The sequence below is a fragment of the Procambarus clarkii genome, chromosome 65 (genome assembly GCF_040958095.1).
Source record: "Procambarus clarkii isolate CNS0578487 chromosome 65, FALCON_Pclarkii_2.0, whole genome shotgun sequence".
Taxonomy (NCBI): domain Eukaryota; kingdom Metazoa; phylum Arthropoda; class Malacostraca; order Decapoda; family Cambaridae; genus Procambarus; species Procambarus clarkii.
In genome coordinates, this window is record NC_091214.1 from 21,858,456 (window position 1) to 21,886,293 (window position 27,838).

Genomic DNA, 27,838 nt, shown 5'->3' on the forward strand with positions numbered 1-27,838 from the left:
ATTCCCGCACGAGGCAGAAACAAATGGGCAAAGTTTCTTTCACCCTAAGTGCCCCTGTTACCTAGCAGTAAATAGGTACCTGGGAGTTAGTCAGCTGTCACGGGTTGCTTCCTGGGGGGGGTGTGTGTGGTGTGGAAAAAAAAAAGTAGTTAGTAAACAGTTGATTGACAGTTGAGAGGCGGGCCGAAAGAGCAAAGCTCAACCCCCGCAAAAACACAACTAGTAAACACAACTAGTAAACACACACACACACACACACACACACATAATTGGTACATTTTGTCGTGCAATCTCTATGAAAAGGAATAAGAGATGGAGAAGGAGAGGGAACGAGGGTAAAGAAGGGCGAAACAAAGAGGAGAAAGGAAAAGAAAGAAAAAGAAGATAAGGAGAGAAGAGAGAAACGAAAAAACGAAGGAAAACTGGAAGAAAGATGAATGACATATTCAGCATGAAGAAGAGTGGAGAAAGAGAAGGAACAGGAATGAATAATAGAACACAGAATAGGTAAAGAGGGAGAGGGGGAGGGGGAAGAGTGAAGAGGAGGGTCCTTGGAGGGGGGGTGAGGGAGAGAGGGATTGTGAAAAATATTAAAAAATGCACGTCACCCTAATGCCTATCCTCCCATTTTTTTTTACACTTCGTTGTAAATTATGTAAATGTATTGAAATATGGCGCGCGGGGTGTCAACTTGACTACCAAATACAAGGGGCCAGGGGCACGAAAATGGCCGCAGTCCCTTATGTGAGCTTCCTTACTGGCATATTTTATGCCCAATTGGCTCTGTTTCCATGTGGCTATCTCCCCGATATCCACTCTAACCCTATCCTTATATCTGTACCTTAATGTTGTCGGTATTAAGTATCTTTCAATATTTAGACAATTTACCAATAGATATACCTCAACAAGCCCAGGAACTATCACCTAACACTCAGTTTACACTCTGTTATCTTCAAGACGAAGACAATCTCTCATACTACCCAAAAGCCATCACGATAAGATGGTAGATAGGCCAGCTGCAGTGAGCCTATTGCTCTGTCTTCTATCTTCCATTCTTTCAAGAAATCGATAAAATCGATTCGCTATGCGTATTAGTGGCTTTAGGTATTGTATGTACTAACTCTATCTATAAATCCAACTTTATATTTGAAAATCAACTATAAATGTACTTTTCCTCAATAAAGAATTTGAATTTGAATATGCTAAGATATCCAACGGTTTATTGAATTTGAATTTGAATATGCCAAGATATCCAATGGCTTATCCCCCTTGTATCGTCGGCTTAACAAGATATTTATTTATTTATTTATTTATATATATACAAGAAAGTACATTAGGATTGTGAGAATACATAGGATAGTAATTACAATCTTGTAAAGCCACTAGTACGCGCAGCGTTTCGGGCAGGTATCGAATAGCAAGGTATCGGGGCAGGTATATCGTACACTTACCCTGGTATCATTGATGCCGGAGAAGTCATGGAACTCCTCCCTGGTTATCATAAATGCGGCGAGGTTGGCGGTGTAAATAGCCAGGAACACCACAGCAAACATCGCCCACATATTAGCCATGAACCTGTCGGAGGGGAGAGAGACAGAGTGAGTGAGAGATGTTTAACACACAGTTGCAGATCGTTGTTGACAGTTGGTGACCGTTAATGGCGGTTGGTGACCGTTAATGACGGTTGGTGACCGTTAGTGACGGTTGGTGACCGTTAATGACCGTTGGGACCGTTAATGGCGGTTGGTGACCGTTAATGACGGTTGATGACCGTTAGTGACCGTTGGGACCGTTATTGGCTGTTATGACCGTTACTAACGAGTCACTATGGAAGAGACGCACTAATGGAAGAGTAAATATTGAATAACAAAATGAAAAGAGCGAAAACGAAGCAAGAAAGGAATGGGAATAGAGTAGAAATAGAGTAACAAGGGTGAGACAAAAGATGAATAGCAGTGATCAAAAAAAAGATAGAATGTGTAGGTAGGGGAGGTGGATAAAAAAAATGTAAGGAGGGTTGACGTGAGAGATTGAAAGATAATTGGAAAGACAGGATAGAACAGAATGAAAACGATAGGTGGGAAGTAATACGGTGAAATGGAGTCTGTAAGAGAGAGAGAGAGAGAGAAATAGAGAATAAGAGAGAGAGAAGGAGGAGGGGAGAGAATGAGACAGTTAGGTACTGGGTTTGTGAATACATTTTGGACAGCCAGAATGAATGATAAGATGTCAAACAAACGTGGAATTCAAATATTATATTGAGTAATACGAGGAAATAAAAAGAATATGCAGGATGCAGGATGGAATCAGCAGAAGAAAATGTGAACACGACAAGTGAAGAAGAGCAAAGGAAAACGGAAAAAAGAGAGGAAAGAAGAGAGAGACAGAGAATGAAAAGATTATTCACTCTGACTCCACAAAAATCATCTCACGATTACAATTTTATATGAACTTAAAAGTTCTCTTAAAACAGCATTCCACTGTTCCTCTGTTCAAGACGTCACTTTTACGTTAAGTCCATCTTCAGCTTCTTTCTTAAATATAATTAATCTTATTTTATAATTTGGTGTCTCTGTACATAGTAATTTTTCTTTTAAAACAAAAATATATTGGTAAATCCTTTTTATTGACTGTGAACTAATAAGCCCTTGCAGGTTTTGTTGACACAGCAACGTTCTCCCAGGCACTGGCAATTCTGGCAATAAATCTTTGAGTTCCGGATTTCTACACGAACGCCTGAGTGCGTCACCTGTGTTGCCCTCTTGTATTGTGCCCGCTTGGTTTACGAGAACGGCACGTGTTGTGTTTTATGAGTGCATTGTATTCTAGCATTGTGATAACCTCCTCTCTCTCTCTCTCTCTCTCTCTCTCTCTCTCTCTCTCTCTCTCTCTCTCTCTCTCTCTCTCTCTCTCTCTCTCTCTCTCTCTCTCTCTCTCTCTCTCTTTCTCTCTCTCTCTCTGATTAAAATCAACGTCTCTAGCCATACAAGATCCGGTCGTTGGATTGAGGTGACAGTATCAGAGTGGCACGCTTTAAGACACATTGTGTAGAGTACTGGTAGTGCCAGTGTGAGGAGCCCGGGGTACTGGAAGTGTGCCAGTGTGAGGGCCACACTGACTGGCCATCGTGGCCGAAAATATAACTAACGACGAGTGCCAGGTTTTACGTTCCTCTGGGATAAGGAAAGTGGAAAAACTGAGCCATATTAAAATCAATCTAAACCGTGTTGTGTGGCAGAGGGCGTAGGGGAGTTACGCTCCCTTGACGCTGTCACTTGTCCCCATACATAAACACCCAAATGCATTTAAAATTAGAAGACAACTGTTTGATGGACCTCCTTTAGTTCAGAGGTCTAGTACGCCTTGAATTAACAACTGTTTACCTGGCCCGTTAGCTTGGTGATTGATGGCTCACCTCACCCAAGTGACAGGAGTTTGATACCTATACTCTCGTCTGTATTTATTTTGTTGACATGTTTACGGGCTCGCCATAGCCCGTGCTACATGGACATTTCGTTCTGAGTAGCTAAATCTAAAACAGCAACAACAATTGTATGGTTCTTGTGTGCCCTGTGCCGTGTGGAGACTCCTTAAGAGGAGAGGCTGTTGGGCACACGTGGGACAAGATGCAAGGAGTTAAAAAAGCTATATCTTCACTCACTAGGTGAGCACACACACACACACCTCTGCACCCATCCCTCAGCCCCTTCCCCCCAAACTCCCCATCACCACCCATGAGCCTTTACTGTCCTATGACTCAACTCTCATAAACCATTAAATCAGCTGCAAACACTTATCCAGGCTCTACAAACTGGCGATTCCTGGAACAGTGATAGTTCCAGGAATTCCATCCCCACCCTGTAGCTCCTAGGCTACTAATCCAGGGGCCAGATTCACGAAAGAACTTACGCAAACACTTACGAACCTGTACATCTTTTTTTCAATCTTTGGCGGGTTTGTTTCCAATTATTAAACAGTTAATGAGCTCCGAAGCACCAGGAGGCTGTTTATAACAATAACAACAGTTGATTGGCAAGTTTTCATGCTTGTAAACTGTTTAATAAATGTAACTAAAGCCGTCAAAGATTGAGGAAAGATGTACACGTTCGTAAGTGCTTGCGTAAGTGCTTTCGTGGATCTGGCCCCAAGTCTGTCCTTACCCGCCATTACCGGAACACAGGTCTCACTGAGTTTCATGTATGGAAGCCTCCGAGTTACTGTTCCAAGTCTGGATCAAATTTAACTTATCAGCTTAATATTTGATCCCCATATGGGATCCTCGATAGTAAACTGATTTTTGCAACATGGCGAAGTGCTAGGAGCTTGCTCCACCTTTGCCGCGGATCGGCCCGGTATTGGAGTCTGGACCAGTTCGCGTTTTCTGGAAGATTATCAGCACCGGGTTCCATGCTCACCTTGCAGTGAATCCCCTGGGACAGTCTACGTGGACGGCAGCCTGGAAAAGCACAGCCCAGACGAGCCAGTAGGTCCTGAAGAGCGAGAATTTGTGGTCCCGCGGTGGCGCCATCTGCAAGACAGAAAACACACCAAGTGTCGGTTTGTTTATGTTTACATTTTAGGGGATACCCAAATAAATTAAAAAAAAGCATTAAGGTTTGATGCGTACATTTTTTTGATGAAGCGTTCATAAACTTATTTGCTAGTTTGAGGTTATTTCATGTATTCTGGCTCGCTATTATATGATGAGAAGAATACATTCGTTAAAGATATCGATGATTTACCGATATTTAAACAGTCTCCCTCAATTAACACGAAAAAAAAACAGCTTTGGAGTGGATACCATATCAAGTTTTTGGCTACGGGTTAAAAATGAAATAATGACCATGAAATATAAAAATAAAAAAAATCCCCCATAAACTTACTGACAACAAGCTAGGCAGCCAACTAATTCTCTACCCCCCGCAAAAATATTAACTTTATGAGGGGGGAGTAGATATAGGGGGAGAGGGGAAAATGGGGTGGGGGGGGGGGTGAGATCAGTGGCTCGCTGGCTAGCTTGAATGGCCTTTGAAATTCTCGAGAGAATGGTTCGAGTCCTCTCTCTCCACCTCGGGGTCTATACTCTCTCAGGCTTGAGGTCCATCTCAATCCGTTCCTCGGGTCCTGCTGTTCCTTTGCCGAAGTGAAAAGTTATTTGTGTAAGACAAGAGAAAAGTTATGGAGAATGGACGGTGTGTGTGTGTGTGTGTGTGTGTGTGTGTGTGTGTGTGTGTGTGTGTGTGTGTGTGTGTGTGTGTGTGTGTGTGTGTGTGTGTGTGTGTGTGTGTGTGTGTGTGTGTGTGTGTGTGTGAAGCACTTAAGGTTTATATCCTCTTCAATTAGACTCTGGAAGTTCTCCCTGTCTTTAACTTTCTCTCTCTCTCTCTCTCTCTCTCTCTCTCTCTCTCTCTCTCTCTCTCTCTCTCTCTCTCTCTCTCCTTGCACCGTTCAACGGAACGCTGACTGGCCATTCGACACTTGGCCATTTATCACTCGCTGCTAAAACGTCGATTCACATAAAATTTGGCGAATCCGGAAAGTCCGCTAATCTGGCCAGACGGCGCGCACTGGGAAGCACTTCGCGAATTTGGCGACACTTCGCCAACTTGGAATCAGGAATTATAAAGTAGTTATTAAGTCTGAGAATTAAATCCAGGTGATAAATACGGATTTTTCGAGGCATTGTTCCAGCTCGAACTTCTGAATCAAACAGCAAATTCACGCTAATGCAGCTGTCAAAACTTCCTGTTTACGGCCGAAAAATACTGGACTTCACAACCACTAGCGTTCGAGCTTTTCTCAGTGCTTCGCTCAAGTGCTTTATGCGAATCACAGCCCATCATCATCAACTCAGGCCCAAATGTCATTCCTTCCAGCCGCCAAACCCCTTATTTATGCAGCCAGGCCTCGTGCCAAGCTCGTTAAAACAGCCGTCCCCGCCCCCCTCCCCCCACCAAGATACATTCACGAATTTTAACTAATTGTGTTTTAAAAATATGTTTGTTCTCGTAAGTTTATATTACTATATTAAAGTGCTGTGTATGGTTTGGCCTAGGTTAGGTTAGGTTAGGTTAAACCTAGGAAAGGTTAGGGTAGGTTAAATCTAGGTAAGGTTAGGTTAGGTTAGGTTAAACCTAGGAAAGGTTAGGGTAGGTTAAATCTAGGTAAGGTTAGGTTAGGTTAGGTTAAACCTAGGAAAGGTTAGGGTAGGTTAAATCTAGGTAAGCTTAGGTAAGGTGTTTCCCCTAATGTTGATTTTGTGCTTGTTTACATTACTAGATGAAAGAAGTGACCGGACTTGTTTCGAGTCATGGCTTCGAACATAGTCAACTGAGGCACTAGTCAAATATTGACTTATGAAGCGTTTAGAAAGTCAGTATTTGACTTATGTGCTGTGAACCCCACGAAACTTTATACTGATGAAGCACTGGGATTTTTACTGGGAGGATTGGTTATGGGATTCCGAAGAGGATTATGAATCGCGGATTTGAAGCATCCCTTGAGTCATGGATTTAGAAGCGCCCGATGAGTCAGGGAGTTTGATGAGTCAGTGGGATTTACAATAAATAAATCCGGGAGTTTTGAAGCCATCATGAACGCTCTCGAATCAGATAACGAATCAACAATTTCAAAGCGGATAGTGAGGGATTTTGCAGCAATTTGTGGGTTAGGAATTTCAAAGCAGATAATAAATCCCAGGCTTAGCAATGGTAAATGAGTCATACATGTCGACGTGGGTGTTAACAGCTGAACTAGGCAGTAGTTGGGCTTTTACATGAACTGTCCCAACTGAGAACGAACAGTTCAATTCGGTCAGTATTCGGTTAATTGAACTGTTGGAACCAGCAATAGTTTGGCCATAGAGGATGACCTAATTTCGTAAATGCAATGCAATGAAAGTTGCCAGTGTGAGTGTGTGTGTGTATGTGTGTGTGTGTGTGTGTGTGTGTGTGTGTGTGTGTGTGTGTGTGTGTGTGTGTGTGTGTGTATCGCGTTGCCCTCCATTGTGTCCAACGTAATAAAAACGTTACTATAGTAACTATAAAAATGTGTCCATAGTAAAAAAATAGACTTACTAAGCTACTAAATAGTACAATTTTGTACTATTCCCTTTATAGTCTGACAAAAAAATGAAGCTAACAAACAAACTTAAATATTCCTAGGCCTAGTATAGCACACATATGTACTATATTAGTACTCAGATAGCGGGTATTAGGCCTAGAAAAGTTACGTTCGAATTAGTTTAGGTTACGACATAAATACAAATCCTTTTCCGGCTGGTCTAAATTCAATAGTACAAATTCATTTCTAATTGTGTTGTATGTCGGTATATGTACTATGGTGCTCATAGTTACTATAAGTACTGCCAAAACAGGATTATCGCATTGTACTATAAGCATTGTACTATAAACATTGTACTATAAGCATTGTACTATAAACATTGTACTATAAGCATTGTACTATAAACATTGTACTATAAGCATTGTACTATAAACATTGTACTATAAACATTGTACTATAAACATTGTACTATAAACATTGTACTATAAACATTGTACTATAAACATTGTACTATAAACATTGTACTATAAACGGCATGAACGGTGCCGTTTTGTTTGTAGCCTTGTTTATAGCCGATATCAGAATGAGAACGAGATAAGATAGCCAAACCTTTCGATAAGTCTTACGATTGAGATAGCAAACATCTTCGATATGTCTTACTAGTCGAGACAGCTAACAGCATTGTTAAGTCTTACGGTTAAGATAACATATATTTTCGTTATGTCTTATGGCTGAGATAGCCAACACCTTCGCTATATCAGCAATGTAGATTCTCATACCTCATTAAAATGTGAAATTCGCCCTACAATTCCTCAGAGAGAGAGAGAGAGAGAGAGAGAGAGAGAGAGAGAGAGAGAGAGAGAGAGAGAGAGAGAGAGAGAGAGAGAGAGAGAGAGAGAGAGAGAGAGAGAGAGAGAGAGAGAGAGAGAGAGAGAGAGAGAGAGAGAGAGAGAGAGAGAGAGAGAGAGAGAGAGAGAGAGAGAGAGTGAGAGAGAGAGAGAGAGAGAGACATGGGAAAGAACAGGAGAGACTGACAGCTTGAAGGAGCTGCCAAGCTGATAAAAATGGAAAAGAAGAAGGACAGATAATAGAAAGGGGAGGTATAATGAGAAGGGTGGAAGAGGTAAAAATGCTATTGAGGGGAAAGATGGGAAGGGAGATGGGAGAGAGAGAGAAGATGATGATGAAGAAGAAACAGAAGAGAAAGGTTTAAACAAGAAAGAGAGAATATAAAAGCCGAAACGAAGCAAAACTTAAAAAATTACATTTAACAATTCCGTAAAACACACACACACACAGGTGGAAACTCAAGCTGTACACCAGTAGATTGACAGTTGAGAGGCGGGACCAAAGAGCCAGAGCTCAACCCCCCGCAAGCACAACTAGCTGAGTAAGCATACACACATACACACACACACACACACGGCCATTACTGAATTCAATTAAGCACAAGACTGAGGCGGATTAATGATTCGATATCCAGCAGAAAGCTTGTTAAAACTTCATCAACAACAACAACAATAACGTCTAATTGAGCAGTACCAGCATCTTAAGACAATATCACTTCATGTATAATCTATCAATCTATCACTTCCATGTATAAGCTATCAGTTCCATGTATAATCTACCAGTGAACATACACGTTTCCTAGGGAAGATGGCAATTATACTAGCATACTGCAATCATACATTAAGCCTATTACTTTCACCAATAGAATTAAAAACTTCAAATGAAATTATATCTATAAACAGGCTTAAATGACTGTTATATCAAAACACCCCCCCCCCCCCTGTTGACAGCTTTTAAGCATTCAGAACCTATATTTTTAAACAAATCTCAAAGTTAGAAAGCCATTTAGAAAATAAAAAAACAGCCTTCCATCCCCCTTGCAATTCAGAATTATTATTTTTTAATTTTATTTATCAATAAATTAATAATCACCATCAACCCAAGCCACTGTGTGGAGGAAAATTTAATTTTAAAAGTACATCACTATGGATAAATCCATGAACAGAGAAGAAAACCTTGAGATCACAATCTCTTCTCGTCTTCTAGTCTTCGGGGACGCGTTCCCAGTCAATCCCATTTTCTCTGAGGATCATCAGCATTTTCTCCTGTTCCTAATCCCCCCAAAGACATAGACGTGACTCTCCAAGACATAGATGAGATCCTTAAACGAGGATCGAAATCTTGTATGTGTTCACTTACGAGGTCTGGACAGCTCACAGATTCACTTACGAGCTACGTATCTCTCAGCTGTCCACTTACAAGGTCCGTTCCTCTCAGGTGTCAACTTACGAGGTCCGTATACCTCTTACGTGTCTGCTTACGAGATGTGTACATCTTACGTGTCCACTTACGAGGTCTGAACCTCTTACCTCAATCACCTTATCATCTTTCCTATAATTACACGGAACGATATGTTGTATACAGATAAATACATTAAATGTATGTATATTATGTAGCATTGGTAATATTTGCAAATACATACAGATATGCATATACATAAGGCGACACAGATACATACATATAAACATAAGTCTCTAGTAAATAAATACACACAGAAATCTCGTACGTAATACATATATATACACATACATATATGAATACATACAAGAGCCTATACACAAATAAATCCATTTAGATCACGAAAAATACTTCTCAAAGTTACAAAAGTATACTTTTGTCTAAGATCAATTGTATTATATTTGTCTAAACTCAAAAGTTACATTTAAGTGCACACATTTATGAATAATAATAATTTTGAATTTGAATCTAATTGATGAAATGACTCACTGGTTTAGACAGGAAAAAGATGCAAATAGTGGAAGGAATTGATTCGTAACAGCCCAAGCTCACTGAGAGTGCGAATTAAGCAATTGCAAATTAAGGATTGAGTTAATTGCACTGTGTTGCAGCACTATTCAAGTGTGTTATGCACTCGGGTCATCAACATACACTCAACAGCACACAGAGAGCAGCGGAACAGACGAGAGCAGAACACAGCAGCAGACAGCATTAGGCATTAATACATTGTATAAAATAACTGCAGGCAACAGCAAGCTTCAGCAGACATCAATCATGTGAAAACTACAAACATCTGAAGGCAGCAAAACATCTGCAGACACCAAACAACTGCAGACCTCTGCCCCTCCTCAATGTCTTCTCTTCCTAATATCTCGTGCCCTATTCCTTCTCTCACTCTATTCTAACCTAACCTAATCTAACCTAACCTAACCTAACCTAACCAACGGAGAAAGGTTCAACCCACACCACATTTACAAGATACTAAATACACAAGAGTCATGAAGATATATATATATATATATATATATATATATATATATATATATATATATATATATATATATATATATAGTTGTAGCCACTGCTCGTCCCGTGGGTGGAATCAGCCTGCACTACAGCATACAATGTATTTCACACTGTAGCGACCCCTGGTTCCATAACCGTATTGAATTCCCTGAGGATTTTGTAGGTTGCGATTATGTCTCTTCTGCTCTGGTTGGGCAAGCCATCCTCGCTTCTCATAGCTCTGAATTCTGGCATCAACTGTGGAGCATCTGGAATTAATTTAATGTGACGTGTGGGTGACGCGTTGGGAATGATTTCTTCTTCAGGGACTGGATGGCAATCTTGCTCACGCCGCTGATGTTGTCTAGTGTGTGTGTGTACACATACACAAGGATGGTCTCAGCCTGCGACAAGCACCAGGCACAGAAAGGCAGCCACAGAAGCCACTAAGCAGCCTCCTCGCCACGAGTAAATAAGTGCCACAGCAGTTAACCAACACATACACACAGAGGGTAATTAAGCTTGAAGACAATCGGATGGAAGAGAGAGAGAGAGAGAGAGAGAGAGAGAGAGAGAGAGAGAGAGAGAGAGAGAGAGAGAGAGAGAGAGAGAGAGAGAGAGAGAGAGAGAGAGAGAGAGAGAGAGAGATAAAAAGCCATAGACAGCCGCAAAGCTCTACAGACCAAGACAAAAACTAGCATTAATAGCAAAGAACATCAACAAACACACACACACACACACACGCCAAACTAAGAACTCACGGCTAACGACTCCAAACACGGTACAAACAACCAATTAAGGCAAAATAAGTCACATCTAAACCACTCAAGGGCGTGGGGGAGGCGACGACATGAACGAGCAAAGTCACCGGCTGCCATAAGGTCGAACCTCTCCCCGTCAGCACAGGGAAATTTGGACCTTAAGGAAGCAAGTCATTTAGGTCGCCACCCCACTGCCCATAAGTTGCCACATACCTCAAGTTGTCCTGTCTGAAAATGGTAAAAAAAATATGACTGACTAAAGTAATTTGTCAAAATTTATATTAAAAATATCTTAAAAAATATAAATCACAGATATATATATATATATATATATATATATATATATATATATATATATATATATATATGTCGTACCTAGTAGCCAGAACGCACTTCTCAGCCTACTATGCAAGGCCCGATTTGCCTAATAAGCCAAGTTTTCATGAATTAATTGTTTTTCGACTACCTAACCTAACCTAACTTTTTCGGCTACCTAACCTAACCTAACCTATAAAGATAGGTTAGGTTAGGTTAGGTAGGGTTGGTTAGGTTCGGTCAAATATCTACGTTAATTTTAACTCCAATAAAGAAAAATTGACCTCATACATAATGAAAAGGGTAGATTTATCATTTCATAAGAAAAAAATTAGAGAATATATATTAATTCAGGAAAACTTGGCTTATTAGGCAAATCGGGCCTTGAATAGTAGGCCAAAAAGTGCGTTCTGGCTACTAGGTACGACATATATATATATATTACAAAAAGGTCATATTATTTAATGATGTAAAATATCAAATTAACTAAACACATGTAAACAATAAATTATTTACCATTTACTCACACAGGTAAACAAGAGGTAAATGACCCTGCCACAAAATCACTGAGTTTACCTCTCAGAAAAGCCAATAAATTAACAAGTAAACCAGTGTCCAAATGTTTCTCAAATCCAACACAAGGTCCAGCAAACTACAGTACAGTTTAAGTTAAAAAGGAGTGGGGAGGAGATTATAATGTGGTCAGGAACTTATCATATTAGTTTATCAAACTACTTTTATGTTAGAGTGATCTCAGCATCTTGTTTAGAAATTTAAAGATAAGATTTGTACCTGTGGAGAGAGAGAGAGAGAGATAGAGAGAGAGAGAGAGAGAGAGAGAGAGAGAGAGAGAGAGAGAGAGAGAGAGAGAGAGAGAGAGAGAGAGAGAGAGAGAGAGAGAGAGAGAGAGAGACAGAGAGAGAGAGAGAGAGACAGACAGACAGACATGCAGTAACAAAAGAATCACAACATCCCATTCATACAATGAAGACTATCATAACATTCCAAATATGCTTAACAATCACCTAATTCTACGACGCTTTGGCAGTATTCACCTCTCTAAAACGGACACCTGACCTAACAGCCATCCCGCTAAATAACAACATTCGTTCCTTCTATATATTTCCTCCGCTAAACACATAGAGATGTGGCGATTTACATTATATATATATATATATATATATATATATATATATATATATATATATATATATATATATATATAAAATGCTGTTACTTTTGAACTGAAAGAACGAAATACTTGAAGTTAATATTGCCTACAATCTTTGGACTTTTGTAATCACATTCAAAAGTGTTTGTAGGTGAACATATGTTCATATTATGAACATATGTTTACATACAAAATAAACATATGTCTGATTTGCTCTTGAGTTATGAGTCTGAAACTATAATTAGCCAAGAAATTATTAACCCTTTGTAAACGACCCAAATGACTCCTGATTTTTTTGGGGCACTTGCCCTTTGACCCGAGGTTTATGACTCTGGCTTTTGACCTCCAGCATTTGACCCTAGCATTTGACGACCTCCAGTGTTTGACGTTTGACCCTGACCTCTGACCTCAAACCCAAACCTTGACCCCTGGCTACAGCTATATTCAATGGATCTGACAAGAGTGTACGAATTAATGTGGTTGACGTTGACATAAACAAACACACACACACACACACACACACACACACACACACACACACACACACACACACCACACACAATCTTCAATCAGCAAAGGAGAAAGGCCTGAGAACAGACATAACCCCAAATCTGATGCCAGAATCCCCCATAACACAATACCAACAGCTGCATATGGCATACTGGCCAACATCCGTGTATCCTTCAGAAGCTTGAACAAAGGAGCTTTCCGTGTCGTATATACAGCGAAGGTGACTCTTTAAATATGCATCCCAGCATGGAACTCTTATCAAAAAGGACAAAGGAAAACTATAAACAGGTACAATGAGGCTCGTTCCAGAGCTGAAGGGATTGAGATATCCCTTCACACACACACACACACACACACACACACACACACACACACACACACACACACACACACACACACACACACACACACACACACGCACACACACACACACACACACACACACACACACACACACACACACACACACACACACACACACACACACACACACACACACACAAGCTGTCAACTCGTCAACACAGAAAACATTACCCCTCACGTCTGCATTAGCATGATGCAAGACTAATGACGACACAAAGTGATAACTCATCTCCTGCGCCAACAACAACAACAAGGCCATTCGCCACGTGTAAACAAACACTCATCTAGCACATGTGTGTGCTAAGCAAACAACCGAAGCTCCACTCCTAAACAGGAACACATAATTCCTGAGGTGCTATGATTAAATCCTAGGCCGACGGACATCATTTTTACGTGAAAATGACCACATCAACAGTTTAATGAAGCAAACTGAAACTCCAGCCCCAGCCCCTCCTTCTCCTTGGGTCAGCAGGTCTAGACACATCCATGAGGTATAAGCCGGATATCTTAGCAAAATTTTCAAGAATTTATGCCTCCAAACATGTTTCCAGCACAAGACTCTCTCTATGTCTCTGTCTCTCTCTATCTCTGTCTGTCTCTGTCTCTCTCTCTCTCTCTCTCTCTCTCTCTCAAATTAAGTGAGAGAGGAAATAGAGGACATGAGTAGGTAAGAATAATCTCCGTTCGAGACTCGACCCCTCACCTGTAAACACACTTCAATGTCTTTTCTTCTCCTCCAACCTAACTGTTTTTACCCGGGTGTTCTTAGCTGTTCTTACATCTGGATGTTCTTACCCAGCTATTCTTGCCTAATTAAGTACATATATCTTCTATACTAGGCATAGGATAGTTTAGATTTTGTGACTGTCTTTTGTTTTTTTCCTGTGGACCAGGAAATTGAAAAGGACAAAAGGTGATTTGTTTAAGGTGAAACTGTATAATTTGTTTACGTCCCACAACTAGTTGTTCTCACTAGTTGTGGGAATAACTATTTGTCAACTAGAGATTAGCATAGTCACGCCAACTCAGTCCTTTCTTCTGATAGTCCTCTTTAATAGTTTCTATAAATAGTACTCGGACAAATCGTTCCTTCTAGTACGCTAGTAGTGTAAACTCAGACAAATCGTTCCTTCTGCTACATTAGTAGTGTAAACTCGGACAAATCGTTCCTTCTGCTACATTAGTAGTGTAAACTCGGACAAATCGTTCCATCAGCTACATTAGTAGTGTAAGCTCGGACAAATCGTTCCTTCTGCTACATTAGTAGTGTAAGCTCGGACAAATCGTTCCATCTGCTACATTAGTAGTGTAAACTCGGACAAATCGTTCCTTCTGCTACATTAGTAGTGTAAAACTCGGACAAATAGTCCATCTCTCTGCCACAATAGTTAAAGCAGCCATCCTCACCCCCTAGACAGATACACATCATCAAGTATATACAAATTACATTTGCATAGAATTTGTCCCAGTTGGTCGCAAATTATACTGGACTTGCCTGCAATCTTTTTTTTGCAGTTGGCAGTTCATGCTAATTTCCTCTGGATATTTATTCATTGCCATGTCATCACGTAGCCATTATAATACCATGTGGTACGGGGGGAGTAAGTCATTTTGGTGCTCCCGGGTTATTATATATAATGGAAGTATTCAACCGAAACACACACAGGAATGAGGAATACAAAAGAAAAGACCAATTTCCTGTGACAAAGATCTTGACAGGTATGGAGAAGGAAAGGGTGGGACTCAAGGCAGCATATTGAAGCTTTCATGTTCGACAGTTTCAAGACGGAATGAAATGTGACTGACAGCGATAGATTTCATGCACGAGGCTGCAAAAACAAATGCAATCTTATTCAAGAGCAGCAAACGTCCACATGCAACAGAATATGGAAATGACTTTGTACAGAGGAACAAGACGAGGGGAAGAGAGAAACAAGGCAGCAGAAGTAAGAAAGAAGTGCAAGAAGAGGGGGGAAGAGGCCACAGTTCCCAAGTCCAAAGGGGAATAAGGAACACCCTGAAGCTAGGGCATAGAGCATGTCAAGTACTGACTGGTGGAAATCACTTGCTATTGAGAGTGATATGTAGTTTCTGCAACGAAACAAGTTCTCTCAGCAGAGACTTGCTGTTCCGGTGTTTAACAGGTGTTCTCCTTCCTATGGACGTGTTCTCACACATTACTGAGCAATTCCCTCGGACCACAGATTGCAGCAAAAATTGTGCTTCTCTTCAAAGCTCTAAATTCAAAGACAGACCATGGTGATGAAGTTTCTTAAATGAACAACAGTAATGAGAGCGATGATAATGCATAATACGTGGGTAATGAGAACAATGGTAATGCGAAATATACATTATAGGAGTCATTTCTCTCCATATTACAGCAGGTGTCATTTCAATTAAACAAAAACTGGTTATATCTTGAGGTTATCTTGAGATGATTTCGGGGCTTTTAGTGTCCCCGCGGCCCGGTCCTCGACCAGGCCTCCACCCCCAGGAAGCAGCCCGTGACAGCTGACTAACACCCAGGTACCTATTTACTGCTAGGTAACAGGGGCATAGGGTGAAAGAAACTTGGCCCATTTGTTTCTGCCTCGTGCGGGAATCGAACCCGCGCCGCAGAATTACGAGTCCTGCGCGCTATCCACCAGGCTACGAGGCCCCTGGTTACAACACTGACTGCAGCCTGTGATGCTATAATAACTATTTAATAAGTATATTTGGCCAATTGAAATTTGAGTCTCTGTAATAATATGTTGGAGAAAAAATTACGAATAATTATTTATTTTCTCTTGGATTTAGATTTGTTAATAAAGTTTTTATTTTTTAGTTTTGAAATTTTAAGCCATTCATGAGAGTTGTGGTGTTTGACACTATTTACTCCCCTACAGCCAGTACTGTACTGCTGTGTTTCACATTATAATTAATGGAGGTTTTCGTCTAGATATTCCCAAAGCTAGACTAATTATTCTGCAAAATTCGTGGAAACTAGCCCATGATAAATATGATTTGAAAAATCACTGAAATTGATTGACTGGTTCAGTTCCTCTATAATGTTTTATTTTATGCACAAAAATAACTTGCAAGCTTATGATAACCACCAATGTGCTCTTTGTTTGAGTTTAAAATAACAAAAATTAAATTTAAATCAAGGATTTTTTTTTAACTTTTGATTTACATCTTGATTTAAGTCCAATAACTCTGAGTCTGCACGAAACAAATATCATCAGCGGAATGTGCAAGGTTGGCTAACATCATAACTCCCTTTAAAAATATGAGAGAGGAATTATTCAGAATACACCACACATTTTGTGCACCGCATATGTCAGATCTACCTTGGAGTATGCGACTCCTAAGACGAAATTGAAGGTTCATAAGTATGCCATATCAGACTAGTCCCAGAACTAAGAGTCATGACTTATATGGAAAGGCAAAGTGAATTGAACCTCGTGTCACTGGAAGACAGAAGAGCCAGAGAAGACATCATTACCACTAAAAAAATTCTCAGCAAAATTGATAGGGAAGCTAAAGCCGACAATTTAGCACAGATTGTGCTCACACCAGGGGACTCAGGTGGAACTTGAGTGCCCAAATGAGCCACAAAGATATTAACAAGAATTTGTTCAGTGTCAGAATAGTTAACGAATGGAATGCACCAGAAAGTAACATGGTGGAGGCAGACTCTAATACACAGTTTCAACTGGGGTACAAAAACCCGAACACAAGTTAAATAACATCCGTTAACTATTAACGGACCAAAGTGCCGAAACCCAAAAAACTCCGGCAAGCACAATTAGGTGAGTGCACACAAACAAACAGAGACACACACAATAAATAATAAACAAATACATATATATGTCACTATATAACTTAAGAGTTTCCACTATATAACTTAACAGTTTCCAATACCTCTCCACAGACCCTAATCACCCTACCAAAACACACGACTGATACCCCTTCTGTTTCGTCCGAATTACACCTACTAACAATTAACAACTGATGCTTCATCCCTACGTTAACAATGAGTCGACTAACTTGCCGGATCCCAATCAACCAAAAAGGACGTTGTACATCCATTTGAGTATACACCTAAACCCAAATGTCTTTCAAAAAAACCCAAATGTCTTTCAAAATAACTTTGCAAATCCAGGTAAGTATACGTGAGATGATATTTGCTTTATATCTTATCTTATCACAGCCAAGTGGTAAGCTATCCTGGTAGATATATAATACACTATCATATTACAGATGGGATGCTATCCTAATTAAAGATGGTTACATTTTCCTACTACAGGTGGCTTGTTATCCTTCCATCATAGATATCCACCATCGTGATCCAGAGTATACTACCCAAGCACCAATATTTCAATATCTTAGCTCAAATGTTATACTATTTTTATCCTAGCACAGACGACACACTCTCCTAATGCAGATAGTGTAATCTATCACCGATAGTGTATACTCTCCTAGCACAGATAGTGTATACTCTCCTAGCACAGATAGTGTGCTCTCCTAGCACAGATAGTGTATACTCTCCTAGCACAGATAGTGTATACTCTCCTAGCACAGATAGTGTGCTCTCCTAGCACAGATAGTGTGCTCTCCTAGCACAGATAGTGTGCTCTCCTAGCACAGATAGTGTACTCTCCTAGCACAGATAGTGTGCTCTCCTAGCACAGAAAACAAACTATTCTTGCACAAAGAAGACACTCAAGTATGTGGCATACGTGGATTAATGAACACACTCTTCCCTCTCTCACACACATACACCCATCTACCACAAGTGGTATAAGAGAACCAGCGAGGTATAGAAGGCATGGTACGTACCCTCATGTTGTACCCTCCGGGGCTCAGCCACTCGAAGAGGAAGATGGTGAGTGCTGCCACCTGGATGGCCACGAAGGCAACCAGCATCCACGAGGCGGTGTCGAAGGGCTCTGGCGACAGACAAGGAGTTAAGGATGAGAGGTAGACAATCCCAAGTGAGGTATAAACAATCGCTCCTCATGAAGTTTAGACAATTCCAGGTGAGGTGTAAACAATCACCTGGAATTCCCCTCAAACGGGGAATTTAATTCCCCTCTTGAGGAGACAATTCCCGGTGAAATAATTTAAAAAATAACTAGAAAAAGCCAATGGATATCATTTCAGAACATATTCTACCTTTAGGTCCAAAAAGTTAATCCATGAATTCCCCAAAAGAATGAGTAAAGTGAGAGATAATTCCCCCAAAAAAATGCTATACCAAGAACATGATTCCAGGAAATCCTCCCTCCCACAAAATAATCACATGAACAAAAGTCCGCCAAAACGCTATTCTCAGAAACTGATTCCAGGTAATCCCACCTAGGAACGCAGTCGGAGAGATGATTCCAGTCCTCTTGGCGACGACGATGGCGATTCCAGACTCCAGGAACGGGACGGTAAAATCCACGACACTTTCTCTCTCTTTGTTGATCTTGAGGCTGGTGAGAGCCATCTCTGCCCCTTCCCCCTCCCGCTTCAGCAGCTCCCCGATTAACCCGTTCCAGCGGTGGTCTTGCTGGAAAAGAGAGAGAGAGAAGAGAGAGAGTGAGCTACTATTAGCCCCCCTGGAAGGAATTGGTCTGTTAGTCTTGGCTGGTCATTCTAGACAGAGAAGGTATTCGACTCCTAGCCATGACTACTTATTCTGGAAAAAGAATGCATTGCTCTGTTGCTCGTGGTTGATAATCCTGGAAAGAACGGGAGAGTGATTTTAATCTCTTGGTCATTGCTGGTCATCCTGGAAGTGGAAAAAGTTGTTTTTAAGTTTTTATATCTTCCTTCCTTCCTTCATCTTCCTTCCTGGAAATGAAAGAAGATCAAGTCTGCCAGTCACATAGTCTCCTTCGAATAGGGTAAAAACGAAAAGATTGTTTAAACTTAGTTTAAAAATATGAGGGAATTTTTTCATCTAAAAGGAACGAATTCTTTTACTGGAAAGCGGAACTCGACGCGTTAGGACTGAAATCCCTGGAAGAGGGATTAGGAAGGGTCCATCTGGTTGTGGCAGCACCGCTGGTCATGGAACTGGAAAGAGAGACTCAAAGTCTGATGGCCATAGTTTTTCGCTTCATCGTTAAAGCTTGAGCAGAAGTTTGTGCTGCCAAAAGTGAAGAAAACGGGACATTCTTCTGGTCGTGGCTTCTCTGGATTGGAAATGGAAAAAAGAGTAAATAGGAAATCACGATTTTAGTCTCCTGGAAAAGATTGTCTTGGGAAAACGACTGTGTGATACAATTGTATTGTTCAGCAGTGAGTATTTAGCTGTGGTTTAGCGTTGATTAAGCAGTTCCAGCAGTACTGTCTTCCATTGACAACAATCTGAAGAGGAGGATGAACGCATTCCACTGACACCTTCAGAGGAGGAGAATGAACGCATTCCACTGACACCTTCAGAGGAGGATGAACGCATTCCACTGACACCTTCAGAGGAGGAGAATGAACGCATTCCACTGACACCTTCAGAGGAGGAGAATGAACGCATTCCACTGACACCTTCAGAGGAGGAGAATGAACGCATTCCACTGACACCTTCAGAGGAGGATGAACGCATTCCACTGACACCTTCAGAGGAGGAGAATGAACGCATTCCACTGACACCTTCAGAGGAGGATGAACGCATTCCACTGACACCTTCAGAGGAGGAGAATGAACGCATTCCACTGACAACTTCAGAGGAATATTGACAGCCTCACTACCAACATCGCCGGGAGATAAGCAGTTTGCTTATCTGCATCCGGATAAAAGGCGAAATCATTTCAACCAGATCCGTTTGTCAGGAAAGCATCGGACTAGAACCCTGGAACGGACCAACGAGCAAACCGGTTTAATTCATCCAACCGGTTATACTCCCCCGGTCTCTCGAAGACCTCCCTGCCTCTTCTCTCCGTCCCAAAAGCAGTACCCCCTTCTTCCCTCCTTCTGTCCATTTCCACAAGTACCCCCTGCAAAAGTTACAAGAAATAAGATAAAAGTTACAGAAAATGGGAAGGGGGATTTGTGGAGTTTTGTTTCAATAGTTTGTTTTCCCCTTGCCCTTGTTTCCCCTTGTTTCCCCTTCCCCCTAAATGAGTGGTGGAGCCCTGTTGTGTACGTCCGTCTGTCTGTCTGTCTGTCTGTCTCTGTCTCTCTCTCTCTCTCTCTCTCTCTCTCTCTCTCTCTCTCTCTCTCTCTCTCTCTCTCTCTCTCTCTCTCTCTCTCTCTCTCTCTCTCTCTCTCTCTCTCTTTCTCTCTCTCTCTCTCTCCATCCTACCCTCGACTCTTCTAGGGACCTGTCGGCTGAATGGACAACGCTTGAATTCGTAGTCCTAAGGTTCCGGGTTCGATTCCCGGCGGAGGCAATTGGGCAGAGTTTTTTTCACCCTGATGCCCCCCCCCCCCTTGTTCACCTAGCAGTAAATAGGTACCTGGGAGTTAAGACAGCTGCTACGGGCTGCTTCCTGGGGGATATGTAACAAAAAAGGAGGCCTGGTCGGGGACCGGGCCGCGAGGATGCTAAGCCGCGAAATCATCTCAAGATAACCTCAAGAAGATAACTAATCATCAACCCACATATCACACCTATCCACCACGTCAATCCATTCCCCCACACACCTATGTTATCTAATCCATCCACGACCACTGCTTTAACCCTAAAATAATCCTTCCATTCATCCATTCCTCAACAAGTGAACATCCACTTATCCATCCATCTCCACCACTCTATCCCATCCATCTATCCCCCTGCTTCCCACCGCCTCCTCGACGCCTCAGGATCTGATTCAGATGTCAATTTCAGTTCAGTACCTCCCAATTTACTCTATAAGGTGGCCAGTTACCTCCCCCCATTCCAAATACTCCTACTCCTCTTGCTTCTCATCCACCCCCCCCGTCGAACCTCCTCTGGCAGCTAACCAATCAGAGTCCCAGATGAGGTCAACCCAATTATGCTACCACTTTGATTGGAATTTGGAACAGCAAACAGCCCTAATCTGCAGCCTCTGGAAAGATATATATATATATATATATATATATATATATATATATATATATATATATATATATATATATATATATATATATATATATATATATATATATATGTCGTACCTAATAGCCAGAACGCACTTCTCAGCCTACTATTCAAGGCCCGATTTGCCTAATAAGCCAAGTTTTCATGAATTAATGTTTTTTCGTCTACCTAACCTACCTAACCTAACCTAACCTAGCTTTTTTTGGCTACCTAACCTAACCTTACCTATAAATATAGGTTAGGTTAGGTTAGGTAGGGTTGGTTAGGTTCGGTCATATATCTACGTTAATTTTAACTCCAATAAAAAAAAATTGACCTCATACATAGAGAAAAGGGTTGCTTTATCATTTCATAAGAAAAAAATTATAGTAAATATATTAATTCAGGAAAACTTGGCTTATTAGGCAAATCGGGCCTTGAATAGTAGGCTGAGAAGTGAGTTCTGGCTACTAGGTACGACATATATATATATATATATATATATATATATATATATATATATATATATATATATATATATATATATATATATATATATATATATATATATATAGTGCCTTGGGGGCAAGAGTGCCTTGGGATTTCTCAAGGAATTGGGGTCCAAGCTCATTGACGTCACCAGAGACCCAAGGGCTTCCAGTTTTTTATTTCAGCGTCTCAGTGTGGCGATCCAGAGGGGAAATGCTTGCTGCGTCCTCGGTTCCTGTCCAGAAGCGGAGGAGCTTCAAGAGATCCATAACCTTTAGGCATTTGTCTTGTATGTTTTGTAACCTTTAAATACACAATAAAGGAAAAAAAAAAAAGGGGAAGGGGGTGGTAGGAGAAAAGCACACAGAAACTGTATTGGAGGGAATACACATTCCCTCCAATGCGTTATGTGTGGTTTCCTCCGAGGCTATGGGTCCCCCTTCTTCCAGCCAGAGGTGGTACTCCCTTCCCTATATATATATATATATATATATATATATATATATATATATATATATATATATATATATATATATATATATATATATATATATATATATATATATATATATATATATATTAGTATATTTTGGTAGCAGTCTTTCCTGTAGACATATATTATTAAATATGACCGAAAAAGTAAGATTAATAATTCTAACACGAATTTTCTCAATCTTTCGTACATTACGCTTCACTGTTGGAGGTAAATCAAAAATCAATTCTCCAAAATTCATTTTTATTTCTAGTCTGACGCGACACGGGCGCGTTTCGTAAAACTTATTACATTTTCAAAGACTTTAGTTCACAAATACACAACTGAATAGAACTTACGTATCTCCGATTTTATATCTACATTTGAGTGAGGTGGAAGGGGTGATGTGGCATTAACACAAGACAGAACAAAGTGTGGTATTAATAGGGTATTAATTTCATCAACACAAGACAGAACAAGAGTATTAATAGGGTATTAATTTCATCAACACAAGACAGAACACGAAACAATGGATATTGAATAGAAGTGTTTGTAGAAAGCCTATTGGTCCATATTTCTTGATGCTTCTATATTGGAGCGGAGTCTTGAGGTGGGTAGAATATAGTTGTGCAATAATTGGCTGTTGATTGCTGGTGTTGACTTCTTGATGTGTAGTGCCTCGCAAACGTCAAGCCGCCTGCTATCGCTGTATCTATCGATGATTTCTGTGTTGTTTACTAGGATTTCTCTGGCGATGGTTTGGTTGTGGGAAGAGATTATATGTTCCTTAATGGAGCCCTGTTGCTTATGCATCGTTAAACGCCTAGAAAGAGATGTTGTTGTCTTGCCTATATACTGGGTTTTTTGGAGCTTACAGTCCCCAAGTGGGCATTTGAAGGCATAGACGACGTTAGTCTCTTTTAAAGCGTTCTGTTTTGTGTCTGGAGAGTTTCTCATGAGTAGGCTGGCCGTTTTTCTGGTTTTATAGTAAATCGTCAGTTGTATCCTCTGATTTTTGTCTGTAGGGATAACGTTTCTATTAACAATATCTTTCAGGACCCTTTCCTCCGTTTTATGAGCTGTGGAAAAGAAGCTCCTGTAAAATAGTCTAATAGGGGGTATAGGTGTTGTGTTAGTTGTCTCTTCAGAGGTTGCATGGCTTTTCACTTTCCTTCTTATGATGTCTTCGACGAAACCATTGGAGAAGCCGTTATTGACTAGGACCTGCCTTACCCTACATAGTTCTTCGTCGACTTGCTTCCATTCTGAGCTGTGGCTGAGAGCACGGTCGACATATGCGTTAACAACACTCCTCTTGTACCTGTCTGGGCAGTCGCTGTTGGCATTTAGGCACATTCCTATGTTTGTTTCCTTAGTGTAGACTGCAGTGTGGAAACCTCCGCCCTTTTCCATGACTGTTACATCTAGAAAGGGCAGCTTCCCATCCTTTTCCATCTCGTAAGTGAAACGCAGCACGGAACTCTGCTCAAATGCCTCCTTCAGCTCCTGCAGATGTCTGACATCAGGTACCTGTGTAAAAATGTCGTCAACATACCTGCAGTATATGGCCGGTTTCAAGTTCATGTCGACTAAGACTTTTTGCTCGATGGTACCCATGTAGAAGTTTGCAAACAGGACACCTAGGGGAGAACCCATGGCGACCCCATCTACTTGCTTATACATGTGCCCATCCGGGCTCAAGAAGGGTGCCTCTTTAGTACAAGCTTGGAGTAGTTTCCTCAGAATATTTTCTGGTATGTCAAGAGGAGTACAGGCTGGATCACGATACACTCTGTCGGCTATCATTCCGATTGTCTCGTCCATAGGTACGTTGGTAAACAGCGATTCTACGTCCAACGAGGCTCTTATCCCTGTGGCCCGTGTGCCCCACAGTAAGTCAACAAATTCCTTTGGAGACTTCAGGCTGAAGGCGCAAGGAACATAAGGAGTCAGCAGGCCGTTGAGTCGCTTCGCCAGTCTGTACGTGGGTGTGGGTATCTGGCTAATGATAGCCAGATACCCACACCCACGTACAGACTGGCGAAGCGACTCAACGGCCTGCTGACTCCTTATGTTCCTTGCGCCTTCAGCCTGAAGTCTCCAAAGGAATTTGTTGACTTACTGTGGGGCACACGGGCCACAGGGATAAGAGCCTCGTTGGACGTAGAATCGCTGTTTACCAACGTACCTGTGGACGAGACAATCGGAATGATAGCCGACAGAGTGTATCGTGATCCAGCCTGTACTCCTCTTGACATACCAGAAAATATTCTGAGGAAACTACTCCAAGCTTGTACTAAAGAGGCACTCTTCTTGAGCCCGGATGGGCACATATATAAGCAAGTAGATGGGGTCGCCATGGGTTCTCCCCTAGGTGTCCTGTTTGCAAACTTCTACATGGGTACCATCGAGCAAAAAGTCTTAGTCGACATGAACTTGAAACCGGCCATATACTGCAGGTATGTTGACGACATTTTTACACAGGTACCTGATGTCAGACATCTGCAGGAGCTGAAGGAGGCATTTGAGCAGAGTTCCGTGCTGCGTTTCACTTACGAGATGGAAAAGGATGGGAAGCTGCCCTTTCTAGATGTAACAGTCATGGAAAAGGGCGGAGGTTTCCACACTGCAGTCTACACTAAGGAAACAAACATAGGAATGTGCCTAAATGCCAACAGCGACTGCCCAGACAGGTACAAGAGGAGTGTTGTTAACGCATATGTCGACCGTGCTCTCAGCCACAGCTCAGAATGGAAGCAAGTCGACGAAGAACTATGTAGGGTAAGGCAGGTCCTAGTCAATAACGGCTTCTCCAATGGTTTCGTCGAAGACATCATAAGAAGGAAAGTGAAAAGCCATGCAACCTCTGAAGAGACAACTAACACAACACCTATACCCCCTATTAGACTATTTTACAGGAACTTCTTTTCCACAGCTCATAAAACGGAGGAAAGGGTCCTGAAAGATATTGTTAATAGAAACGTTATCCCTACAGACAAAAATCAAAGGATACAACTGACGATTTACTATAAAACCAGAAAAACGGCCAGCCTACTCATGAGAAACTCTCCAGACACAAAACAGAACGCTTTAAAAGAGACTAACGTCGTCTATGCCTTCAAATGCCCACTTGGGGACTGTAAGCTTCAAAAAACCCAGTATATAGGCAAGACAACAACATCTCTTTCTAGGCGTTTAACGATGCATAAGCAACAGGGCTCCATTAAGGAACATATAATCTCTTCCCACAACCAAACCATCGCCAGAGAAATCCTAGTAAACAACACAGAAATCATCGATAGATACAGCGATAGCAGGCGGCTTGACGTTTGCGAGGCACTACACATCAAGAAGTCAACACCAGCAATCAACAGCCAATTATTGCACAACTATATTCTACCCACCTCAAGACTCCGCTCCAATATAGAAGCATCAAGAAATATGGACCAATAGGCTTTCTACAAACACTTCTATTCAATATCCATTGTTTCGTGTTCTGTCTTGTGTTGATGAAATTAATACCCTATTAATACTCTTGTTCTGTCTTGTGTTGATGAAATTAATACCCTATTAATGCCACACTTTGTTCTGTCTTGTGTTAATGCCACATCACCCCTTCCACCTCACTCAAATGTAGATATAAAATCGGAGATACGTAAGTTCTATTCAGTTGTGTATTTGTGAACTAAAGTCTTTGAAAATGTAATAAGTTTTACGAAACGCGCCCGTGTCGCGTCAGACTAGAAATAAAAATGAATTTTGGAGAATTGATTTTTTATTTACCTCCAACAGTGAAGCGTAATGTACGAAAGATTGAGAAAATTCATGTTAGAATTATTAATCTTACTTTTTCGGTCATATTTAATAATATATATATATATATATATATATATATATATATATATATATATATATATATATATATATATATATATATATATATATATATAGTATTGAAGATTTGAAATTTAGAATTTTGCCGCATAAATGTTCTGTAAAAAATGGTCAGTTCTCTAATGCTCTGTTTTGTTCATTTCTCACAAAGTTTTCACCTAAACTGATTGGGCAAAATCTTCCTCAATAACGAATTGTGAAATCATTTTCAATAGAAACATTAATGAATCTTCTTTAATAGCAAATCACAAACCCATTCAATGCGAACATTACTAATGGTTTGTATAATTTGGATCCATTTTTAATTGATCAATTAACAAAAAAACTATGTTTTGAGTAAGATCAATAATACACAGTTATCTCAATAATATATCATTATCTTTGTTGCTTCCTGGAACTCACAGGTATTGATTAATAGGGCCTTCAGGTGTTTTTCCTCACATGTTTTGAAGAAAGACATTGTTTTTCACCTCACCTCATTCCTGCCTATATATCCACCACTGACTTGTAATATCCACGGGAGACATCTCCCGTCACGCAGGGTGCAGTCGCACCCTGCGACTGCACCCTGGGTGCAGCCTGTATACCAGCTCTTGATACTGGTAATGGCTCAAAAGGGCCGCCACCACTTACGGGCTATTCATGCCCGTGCCACCTTTTGGGTAGCTTAATCTTCACCAATCATCATCAATCTTGTAATATCAAACTTGTAATTACAAAAATTTTAAAGAACTTTATAAACTCATTCAGGATTTTGTTATTATTAGTTTTTTAATGATTAAGGATTTTTGGAAACTTACTGAGCTCTTTTAAAACTTATTAAGGATTCAGGAAACTTATTGCAGATTTTTTTATATATTTAATAAGGATTATTATTTTTTTTAGTCGATATCTTTTTGAGATTTTTTGCACTAAAAATAAGGATGTTATAAGGTCGACAAACTGCCTCCGTCTCCTCAAAATAGCGACCCAAACGACATTATCGCGAGAAGATCGACATGATTGGTTAACGAGGCGATTCGTTCTAATATGGATGCGCTGATTGGCTGATTATATCGATTAGATGGTAGAGTGGGTGGCGGGTGGGTTTGGGTGGATTATTGGAAAGGCGGGTAGATGAGTGTTTAGTGGATATATGAGTAGATAGATGAGTGAGTAGATAAATGAGTGAGTAGATAGATGAGTGAGTAGATGGATAGCTGAGTGGGTATGTAGATAGATGAGTAGGCAGACCAAAAGCTGAGTAATGACTGCTTATTCTTAGAAAGAACTTTGAGGAGAAACCTCCAAGCCATTACGACTATATAGCACTGGGAAGGGGTCAGGATAAGAATTTGGGACGGGACGGCGGGAAGGAATAGTGCCCAACCACTTATGGACGGTCGGGGATTGAACGCCGACCTGCATGAAGCGAGACCGTCACTCTACCATCCAGCCCAAGTAGTTAAGGAAGCATATGCCTAGTTAATGGCAAAACG

At 40.8% G+C, this 27,838-nt stretch overlaps 1 protein-coding gene and 1 pseudogene across 3 annotated transcripts in view; one reads left to right on the forward strand and one right to left on the reverse strand.

Moving 5' to 3' along the window:
• LOC123771227 (glutamate receptor ionotropic, NMDA 2D-like) overlaps positions 1-19,033 on the reverse strand; it is a gene marked incomplete at its 5' end in the record, with an annotated part of 64,031 nt that extends 44,998 nt beyond the window's left edge. For 2 of the 3 annotated variants that reach the window (XM_069309589.1, XM_069309587.1), the window contains 5 exon segments: positions 1,452-1,575; positions 4,416-4,528; positions 11,349-11,363; positions 18,319-18,428; positions 18,838-19,033. In XM_069309589.1, the coding sequence (XP_069165690.1) occupies positions 1,452-1,575; positions 4,416-4,528; positions 11,349-11,363; positions 18,319-18,428; positions 18,838-19,033 (558 nt within the window). 3 annotated transcript variants of the gene reach the window in all.
• On the forward strand, positions 4,215-4,381 carry LOC138355082 (U2 spliceosomal RNA; annotated as a pseudogene).
• Positions 19,034-27,838: the final 8,805 nt, after the last annotated feature.